Source organism: Apium graveolens, chromosome 6 (genome assembly GCF_009905375.1).
Source record: "Apium graveolens cultivar Ventura chromosome 6, ASM990537v1, whole genome shotgun sequence".
Lineage (NCBI taxonomy): Eukaryota > Viridiplantae > Streptophyta > Magnoliopsida > Apiales > Apiaceae > Apium > Apium graveolens.
The window spans coordinates 268,650,004-268,661,166 of record NC_133652.1 but is presented as its reverse complement, the minus strand read 5'-3'; the positions used below and the strand labels follow the sequence as shown (position 1 = coordinate 268,661,166).

The 11,163-nt window shown below is 34.3% G+C and overlaps 2 protein-coding genes across 2 annotated transcripts; both read left to right on the top strand.

The window, feature by feature from the left end:
* The first annotated feature begins 1,585 nt into the window (after positions 1-1,585).
* On the top strand, positions 1,586-2,443 carry LOC141666018 (uncharacterized). The gene has a single exon (XM_074472004.1). The coding sequence runs from the start codon at positions 1,586-1,588 to the stop codon at positions 2,441-2,443; it is 858 nt and encodes a 285-aa protein (XP_074328105.1).
* Positions 2,444-2,795: 352 nt separating this feature from the next.
* On the top strand, positions 2,796-5,174 carry LOC141666017 (uncharacterized). Its single transcript, XM_074472003.1, has 5 exons — positions 2,796-2,981; positions 3,212-3,733; positions 3,859-3,941; positions 3,990-4,490; positions 4,760-5,174. Exons 1-5 carry the CDS (start codon positions 2,796-2,798, stop codon positions 5,172-5,174), a joined length of 1,707 nt encoding a protein of 568 aa, XP_074328104.1.
* The last annotated feature ends 5,989 nt before the right edge of the window (positions 5,175-11,163 follow it).

Genomic DNA, 11,163 nt, shown 5'->3' with positions numbered 1-11,163 from the left:
TAGGCCAATGTGTGCCTTGGATCCAGTAGTTAGAGCAATGTTGTGTGCCTTGCTCGGGGTTAGTGCGTGACTGATCAGCAGCCTAACCTTGGTTTTTAAATTAAAAGTATAATATCCAATTCTAAATCATAATCCATTGTTCACTTGATATCTTAATCATGTTCACCTGATGATCATTATTCTCAGTTTTGTCATTGTGACTTGCTGAGCTAGTTAGCTCATTTATGTGATGTTGTTTATATTCTTTCCAGTTAAAAAGGAACCAGTTGGTAACGAGAATCCCCAGTCCAGCGCGAGAGCTAGGGGTTCAGGTTGAGGAAGCTGAGCTAGTAGGCTTCTTTTGGGATAATTTAAGTTTGTAAAAGTTGTAATAAAGTTTAATACTCAGTTTGAGTTTGAATGATTGGGATTTGAACGATTTGTAATATATTAGTGTGTTTGGCTTGTGTGCATACTTTAACCTGTTGCGATCCGTGGTAGTTGGTAAATAGGGTCACTGTATATATTATTATTATCTTTATTATTGTTATAAGCAGGTTATGAATAAGGTGTGAGTGTGGACCCCAAACTTCTGACCCAGGTTTGGAGGGCGCCACACTGAGGAATGCAGAAGAGAAGCTGATATCAAACTTTGTCAATAATCACTTTGGATTCAGATTGACTCAGTAAGATTGGTAAAAGCTACAAAGACTGTAAGTTGTAGTTAGTTGTTTAAATAAAATCTCATTGCATTTGTACTTACATGTTTTTGACATCATCAAATCTATTAACTTGTATATTTTTCATAATTTACAAGTTGGGGGAGATTGTTAGATATATTTGAGATGTCATGTCTAATATGTTGTGTTTAGTTTCAAAAACTTAATATCAGGACTTACTGGAAATCAGGACTTACTGAAGTCAGAACTTATATCAGAACTTAAGGCCATCAGGATTTATATCAGGACTTAAGTGCGGGTACTTCAGATAAGGAATGCATCTGATTTATAGGAGAGGATCATGACTAAAACAATAGAAGATATGCATGAAGAGTTGGACAGCTTGGAGACCTATAGAAGATAATATCTAATTGATATATTTCAGGAGACCAAATTATATTCCATATCAATTAGAAGATATCTTGTAACTGTGTACTATATAAAAACAGCTTAGGGTTTACACTATATGTGTTATCATTCATGAGAAAATTATTCATTGTAACCTAGTAGCTCTTAGTGATATTGTTCATCACTGAGAGAGAACAACTGTTCTATTTTAACAGAATTTATTATATTGAATATACTTGATTACTGTTACATACTTGTGTTGATAAATCGATTTGATTGTATAAACACGATATTCAACCCCCTTATATAGTGTTGTGTGACCTAACATGTGTTTTTATTACTTTATATTTGATTAACTTAACTCTGTATTCCGCACTTTAACTCTGATCCTTCAAACGATTGGTTCCTGATCCAAAAGCCCAATATTATTTTTCATCCTTCGTTTCCTGATCCAAAAGCCCAATATTATTTTTCTATGTGAAACACTCTGTAAGGAGGACAAAATAGAAAAGGTTAGAAGCTCTTTAGGTTTTGAAGGTATGTTAGCCGTTGATTGTCAAGGTCAAGGAGGAGGAGTAGCTCTTTTGTGGAGGAATAAAAATGAAGTTTCTATTCGTTCTTATAGTTTGAGTCATATCGATGCAGAGGTAATGGTACAGGGGTGGAATAAGTTTAGATTGAGGAGAGAAACATGGGATCTTATCCGTCACTTGGCTAGAGATAACAATCTACCTTGGGTTCTAATTGGAGATATGAATAATGTGGTAGGACAGAGGGACAAAAAAGGAGGCAGATTGTATCCTAGGTGGCTAATACAGGGTTTTCAAGATGTACTAGAGGACTGTGAGTTATCAGACATGGAGTTGCATGGTTATCCCTACACGTTTGAAAGGGGTCATGGAACCGCAGTATGGACAGAAATAAGACTCGTCAGAGCCTTGTTTTCAAGAACTTGGACTCAACAATTTCAGGAAGCGAGACTAACTAATCTGGAAGTCTCTACGTCGGATCATAGTCCTATTTTCCTGGAGCCAGTACTTGAAAAATTAATGGTACGGTTGAGAATATTTCACTTTGAGAATGCATGGATGTGTGAACCTATGTACGAAAAGATGGTTGAGGACTCATGGGGGAGTAATCAGAATAACAATTTACAGGAAAAACTTCAGAAGTGTGCAAGTGTGTTAGCAGAATGGGGTAAAGATATCACAGGAAGCTTCAAAAAAAGAATAACCAAATGCAAGCAAACTCTTAGGGCCACCAGAGGAAGAGTCGACCAGGGATCTGTGAGACTATACCAGGAGGCGATTACAAACCTAAATGAGGTGTATGTTCAACAAGAAGTTTTTATGGAAACAACGGTCGAAACAAATATGGTTGAGAGAAGGGGACCTTAATAGCAAATTTTTTCATCGAACAGCCAAAGCTCGTAGGAAGTCGAACCAGATCATATTTCTGAATGATGAGAATGGAAATAGTACGGGTTGGGATGAGGGACTACAAGAACTAATGATCAGGTATTTCGACTCTTTGTTTGAGGCATCACAAACAGAATGGGAGCAAGTGGTGCATTCTGTACCAACAAAGGTGACAGAGGAACATAACGCGGAAATATCAAAACCAGTGACCCCGTTAGAAGTGAAATAAGCGTTATTTCATATGCACCCTGAAAAGTCAGCGGGCCCAGATGGTATGAGCCTGGGATTTTATCAGAAATATTGGCACATAGTAGGGGATGATGTTGTACAAATGGTGCAGAAGTTTTTTGACACAGGAGTCTTTGAAGTTAATATTACAGACACAAACATTGTGCTAATACCCAAGAAACAGACACCAAAGACAATGGCAGATTTACGTCCCATATCTTTGTGCAACGTGGTGTATAAGGTGGCTTCAAAAGTTCTTGGAAATAGGTTGAAAGAAGTGATAGGCCTGGTCATTTCTGAAAACTAGAGTGCTTTTATTCCCGGACGATTAATTACTGACAACATCATGATCGTGTATGAGGTGATGCATTATATAAAAAGGAAGACATCGGGAAATAAGGGATGGATGGCATTGAAACTGGACATGAGCAAAGCATATGATCGAGTGGAATGGGAATATTTACTAGCTGTGTTACGAAAGATGGGATTAATGCTAGAGTGTCTAATTTGTTCATGCAGTGTGTGACCTCTGTGAAGTACAAAATCTGGCATTCGGGAAGAAAGTTCGGAGAAATAGTGCCAAAGCGGGGTCTTCGCCAAGGTGACCCGTTATCATCTTATCTTTTCCTCATCTGTATAGAAGGTTTCCCTTCTATCTTGAAAAAATATGAGTGTCAAGCAATGCTTGGAGGAATAAGGGTGGCAAGAGGGGCACCAAGTATCACACACATGTTATTTGTGGATGATTCTTATATCTTCTGTAAAGCTGATACAAAGGAGGCCAGTAGAGTAGTGAGTCTATTACAGATGTTTGAGAAGGCTTCTGGCCAGAAAATTAATGAGCAAAAGTCGAGCGTGTTTTTCAGTCGCAACGTCAGTAGCATTTGCAGGCGTGAAGTTTGTACAATTCTGAAGTTTACTGAAGCAGATGAGAGCAGTCACTATTTGGGTCTTCGTAATTGTATAGGGCAGAAGAAATCAACAATGCTAGGGTACATAAAGGAGAAAGTGAGCGAAAGAGTACAAACATGGGATGGTAAGGTATTAACCAAAGGAGGCAAGGAGATCCTACTGAAGAATGTAGCACAAACCATACCCAACTATGCTATGTCCGTTTTCCTATTACCACTGGAAATGTGCAGAGATATGGAGAAATCCATGTGTAGGTTCTGGTGGCGGACAAATACACAGAAGAGAAGAAGCATCCACTGGATGTCATAGGAGCGGATGTGTCGATTGAAATCTCAAGGTGAGCTTGGCTTTAGACACTTACATGATTTTAACTTGTCGCTCTTAGGAAAACAGGGGTGGAGGCTGTTGACACAGCGGAAAGTCTGGTAGCACGGGTCTACAAAGCTAGATATTATCCTCGAGGTAACTTTTTGAATGCTCAGATAGGAGGTAACCCCAGTTTCATCTGGAGGAGCGTAATAGAAACACAAAGCATAATCAAAGAAGGTATTGGGTATAGAGTCGGGTCTGGGGAATCTATTAGTGTCAAACTCGATCCCTGGCTTCTAGATGATTCTAATCCATATGTCACTACGGCAAATGAAAATCTTTCAGGTATGACTATGTCATCCCTTATAATTGAAGGGGAGAGTAGATGGAATGTGAATATGCTTCATAGTCTGTTTGATGAGAGAGATGTGAATTTGATCCTCTCAATTCCTCTAAATCGTAACGAACACGATGTCTTGTACTGGAGAAAAGAAAAACTCGGGTGCTACTCGGTTAAATCAACATATGTGCAGATTCAAGAAAAGAAAGATGTGCAAGCAACTGGCCCAAATTTGAGGTGCTGGAAAAGACTATAGGCTATGAAAATACCTCCAAAGATTAAGCATTTTATGTGGTGAGCAGTCCCAGGTGTCTTACCAATAAAAACTCAGCTGAGATCGAAGCATGTAGATATTACTGAAGTATGGCCCTTATGTAATCAAGAAGCAGAAATCATCACTCATGCCCTGTTAAGTTGTTCTTATGCTAAGGAATGCTGGAGTCATATGACAAGAGGTACCAGTTATTCAGACACCTTCAATGACTGGTTCTCTAATACATTCGAAGTGATGGACAAAAAAAAAGACAACAATCAGCCATGCTATGTTGGGCCATATGGAAGAGCATAAACGATATCGTATGGAATCGGCATAACACAGAAGTTCTAGAGGTGGTGGCAGTCGCAAAAGTGGTCCTTAATCAATGGAAGTACGCTCAAGACAAAACATTTCACCCTACTCTTAGTTTTCTAAACGAAGAGGACGTGGATGAGCGCTGGATGATACCACAGGAGAACAAGATTAAGGTAAATTGTGATGCTGCAATCTTCGAAGAAACAAACACATACAGTTATGCATTTATAAGAAGAGATCATGCAGGTGCAGTTTTGGAAGCTAAGTCAGTTTATCGTATGGGCAACATTGTACCAGAAAATGCAGAGGCTATTGGAGTGAGAGAGGCACTCAGTTGGATTAAAGAATAGGAAATCCAAAACGCAAGGGTGGAAACGGATTGTGTGGTCGTGGTACAAGCAATGCGAGGTTCTGTTATACCTCGGTCATATTTTGGCAGAATAATCAATGAGTGCTCAGCTTTGCTAAGAGAATAGAGGGTAAGAATATCAGTGTGAAGTTTGTTAAACGGTCCGCGAATTCGGTTGCGCATTTCGTAGCAAGGTCTATGTAACGACCCGTACTTTCGGAGCACTAAATCTAAATCAAAACTAATATAAAATCCAATTTACTAATCCACAATTCAATTACAAAGGAGACTATTACAAAAGCGCAGGTAACGGAATCCCAAAAGTCAATCTACTCCAAAACTAAGGTCCTCGAACTCCAATGTTATTCCACTCGAATCTCGGACAAAACCTGAAATTGTAAGTAATGAGCTATACAGCCCAGTAAGTACAAATTGACTAACTATTTAACCGGAAAACAATGGGTGTTTTTAATAAAACAAATTTTCTCAAAACGATAATAATTTTGTAAAAACAAATTCTAAAATAAATCCAACCCAAAGTTTTATATTTTAAAATTCAGAATTTAAAACAGAAGAGATCAGATTTTTATAACAGATCAGAACAGAGTAAAACATAACGAAACGATAATTTTTATAAATACCACAGTCTTGATCTACGGCCACACTTTGCCAGTAGCCGGCATCTAATTCTTATTCTTATTCTCATATACCACACTTTGCCAGTGGTCGGCATCTAAAGTTCAATAAATACGCGCCCTTAATAGGTATCTAAAGTTGCACACTTGTGCGCCTACTAAGGGTATCTAAGGCTAGTTCCAGAACTATAGCGTAAATTACGAACGGGTTCGAAAACGTAGAGACTGGGTTTCAAAAGATTCTCGTATCTTATATCTTATACAGTTCGGAACAGAATTCTTATATCTTATACGAAATTCAAAAATCAGAGTATCAAAACTTTTCCGAAAATAAAAGTAAGTCAAAAAGTACTTACCCCAAAGCCTGACCAGATCTGAATATAGCTTTTTTGACCCTCCAAACGACGATTTCTTGGAAAACACAAAACACGAAAGTTGTAGAGAACGAAAAGAGCTTTCCGAAAAGTCCAGGATCACTGAATTCTGACTTAAGATGAATTTTCTACGAATTTTACAAGACTGCTGAATTTTATGAATAAAGACCTACGAATTTTAATGATTAAAACGAGGAAGACGAATAGAATGTATTTATAACGATACAAAACCCTATTTCTTAACCTACAAGTTATCCATATTAGAATTTGATCCAAATTTTAGGCATGTTATTCTAATTCAATTTTAAATCCTAATCTTAATCAAATTTTAATACTTTTTTCTATTATAATCGAATTCTAAAAAAATTACGGGATATTACATACTACCCTCCTTAAAAAGAATTTGGTCCCCAAATTCACAACAATCCTAAAGTTCGAGACACATCTACCCCCTGATCTACCAAAGGTCAAACTATGGTCCACAAGATCGAATCCTAGGGAATGTACTAGTCCCATACCTAATACACTCCGAAAGACAGCCTGCTCTGAATACCAACTGTAACGGCCCGCACTTCCGGACCATTAAATCTAAATCAAAACTAATATAAAATACAATTTACTAATACGAAAATCTATTACAAAGGTGTCTATTACAAAAGCGCAGGTAACGGAATCCCAAAAGTCAATCTACTCCAAAACTAAGGTCCTCGAACTCCAATGTTATTCCACTCGAATCTCGGACAAAACCTGAAATTGTAAGTAATGAGCTATACAGCCCAGTAAGTACAAATTGACTAACTATTTAACCGGAAAACAATGGGTGTTTTTAATAAAACAAATTTTCTCAAAACGATAATAATTTTGTAAAAACAAATTCTAAAATAAATCCAACCCAAAGTTTTATATTTTAAAATTCAGAATTTAAAACAGAAGAGATCAGATTTTTATAACAGATCAGAACAGAGTAAAACATAACGAAACGATAATTTTTATAAATACCACAGTCTTGATCTACGGCCACACTTTGCCAGTAGCCGGCATCTAATTCTTATTCTTATTCTCATATACCACACTTTGCCAGTGGTCGGCATCTAAAGTTCAATAAATACGCGCCCTTAATAGGTATCTAAAGTTGCACACTTGTGCGCCTACTAAGGGTATCTAAGGCTAGTTCCAGAACTATAGCGTAAATTACGAACGGGTTCGAAAACGTAGAGACTGGGTTTCAAAAGATTCTCGTATCTTATATCTTATACAGTTCGGAACAGAATTCTTATATCTTATACGAAATTCAAAAATCAGAGTATCAAAACTTTTCCGAAAATAAAAGTAAGTCAAAAAGTACTTACCCCAAAGCCTGACCAGATCTGAATATAGCTTTTTTGACCCTCCAAACGACGATTTCTTGGAAAACACAAAACACGAAAGTTGTAGAGAACGAAAAGAGCTTTCCGAAAAGTCCAGGATCACTGAATTCTGACTTAAGATGAATTTTCTACGAATTTTACAAGACTGCTGAATTTTATGAATAAAGACCTACGAATTTTAATGATTAAAACGAGGAAGACGAATAGAATGTATTTATAACGATACAAAACCCTATTTCTTAACCTACAAGTTATCCATATTAGAATTTGATCCAAATTTTAGGCATGTTATTCTAATTCAATTTTAAATCCTAATCTTAATCAAATTTTAATACTTTTTTCTATTATAATCGAATTCTAAAAAAATTACGGGATATTACAGTCTACCAATTCTATTGCTGATCGTACTTAGCGGGTGAGTGATAACCACCCCGAGTTCATTAATGTATTGATGAATGATATGAATCATGAATGAAATCTCCTTCATTTTGGCAAAAAAGGAACTTAAAAACAGTTTAAATAACGATATAATTATAATTTTTCCTTCGAATCCTTGAAAAAAATCATGAATATCAATAATAAGTCTTTATAATATATAATTTATTTTTATGTTACAACCATAATTGATACTCAGTTGCGTAAAAACTAGATATAGATTGTTTGTCGGTGATAATATAAATACAATATATAAATTATTGTAATTTATTTATTACATAATTTTAATTTTTGAATAATTATTAATACATGTTATTTAAGTAATCATTTGTCTCACTAGATGTTAATAGTGATTATACATGTACATAAATCAGATATTTAGCATATAAATAATTGAAACCATCATAATTTACTAAGAAATGTAACATACGACAATGTACATGCTGACACACACATATAACTTAATGTTACTTTGGTAACCGTAGTGTAAATAAAAAACTAATATTTTTTCATGCATATATACGTTAAATTTCAAAAACTAACCTTTTTTCATAAATATCATCTTTTATTTTAACAATAATGTAAATTTTACAATATTGTATATTATGATTGCAAGTCATCCTCACTTCAATTTTGTATTTTTTATCTTTTTAAATTGAGTAAGTTAATTGTAAATTAGTAGTGAACTCGGTAATAATAAAGACCAATACATATAGTTTATTTAAATAGAATTCAAAATTTTTGGTTAACTCTATATTCAACATAAATGTTATTTTGTAACTTTTTATTTGTAAACATACTAATGACATTCTACAGATTAAGTATAATCGTTTCGTTTTAAACGTACACTAACTACCCTATTTATATTCATTCATTAAATACAAATTATACAACACAAACAAGAATATATATATATATATATTGCTCAATGAGTTATATTTGAAACATTGTGTAATTTAGTATTGTCTTTTATGAAAATAATACACATTGATAAACAATCAAATTATATTTGATATACGTTAGACATTGTACAACATTTACAAATAAAAAAACAACTAAGAACATTATAATTGCATGATGCATACAAAAATTCTAGAAAATAACCCGTGACTCGCACGGGTTATTATGCTAGTATATAATAGGAGAGCGAAGGGGTAATATTCATGAGATTAAAAAGTCACATTCAAAAGACTAAACTACCCATGTTTTTAGTATTTATTTAAAATATATGGTTTGTGGGAATCGAACTTTGAGATATTTCATTCACCTATACAACCTCATACAACTACACCATATTGTCACATGTGCTTTTTATCATACACATCATATGTAAGTGTGCTAGATGAATATTTTATTTAATTTTAAAGATAGTTACTTTAATTCCGCAAAAGAAGGATAGTTACTTGAATATTTGTACAGTTAATTTTAAAAAATTGAATTCCAGATATAAAGTTAGGCATAGTAAATAAATGAATTACTATCTTATTTATTAATCATTTTTCAGTTTGAAAATATATCTCATATATTTTTAACATATTTTTATTATAAAAATTAATTAAAATGTACTTATGTAATTTGTAAAAAAAATTGAAAATAAAATCGTTTATATATAAATAATCTATAATGGTATTACATATTTAGATAAGTTCGAATTATAATGAGTCAATACATTTTAAAACTTGGCCCATTGTTCAAAAAATACTCGAAATTTGACTACATGATTCGGCCGAAAAACATCGTCATATTCTACGTTTAGTAAATTTAAATTACAAGCTCGATGAGAATATTTTACCAATAATATGAAATTTTTTAATATCTTATGTTAATATAAATTAAAGTGTATGAGGTATATATAAGATCAAGTCAATTGATTATTTATATTAAAATTACTAACTTCATTGGTAACACATTACTATTTTTGCGATTTGTCCCAATTTTAAGAATATTCGAAATTTGATATGAGATCTCACGAGATTTGTTAAAACTACGATGATATATTAAATCGATTTATTGTCACACCCCCAAAATAACAAACAAAATAAATATAACTATTACAATATTTATAAGTAAGTAAACATAACCGAATCCAAGATCTTACAGTTTAGGGTTTGGAACAGCCCAACACTACCAACTATTACAACTGATTTTAATATCGAGTCCTCACACAAAACTATCTATTATTCTACCTGAGCTCGGACATACGCATCAGCGTCACAGGTCTTACGTGCTGTCTGCTTGAATCTAACCATAGCTGCTAGCTGTAATATCAGGGTAAAGCAAGGAGTGAGCCAAATACTCAACAAGTGCTAAACTATATGATACAAAACATGAATCGAGAGATATATATAAAAGAATGACATTGTGAAGACATAACCAATAATAACAAGAGATAAAACTTTGGGCGATGGCATCATTTGCTTGAATCAAAACATTTTCAAAATCGTAACTTAAACAAAATCATTTTATGACGCTACAGATTACAGCCGGTGATCAGCCGCGAAGTAATCCCGAACCTCGCTGGGTTCTAAAACATTAATGGGATCCCTAGGCAACTTTTAAGCCTACAATATAAGTGTGGAAAGGACTCGCGTCTCAGTCCAGATCCACTATCCAAAGAAAACATTTATCCCCCTTTGGGACTGAAAATCCACATTTTAATCATTTCAAAAACTGATGCCGTTTGATAATAAAATCTCTTAAACAGTAAACATTTTTATCAAGGGATTATAGATCAAATTTTGAAACACTAGAAATATGTCACAAAATATCAGGGCCATGTTCAACTAGACTTTACTTTATTAGGGTAATTGAAAAGTTTCCATATACAAGAACTTTGACAAGGTGTTCTAGCAAGGATATTGGACAATATGAAAGAGTAATGCCGAAATAGGCTTAAAGCAAGGATTGTAGACAAGGTATAGGTATTATAACATCAAGAAGATAAACATCAAGGGTTACAAGTATACTAGAGGTGTTAAGGTATAAAGAAAGTGATCATTAGCTTAAGGTATATCAGGATGTTAAACTTTAGGGTAAGGACAGGGTTATTAAACAATCATGAACAACTCCAAAGAATATCTGGTTTTTAAGTATCAAGGTAAGGTTTCTATTGGGGTTCAAGCATCAGGGTGAGATGTCAAGATTTTAGGAATCAATAGTATGTTGATCGAGAGGGTCAA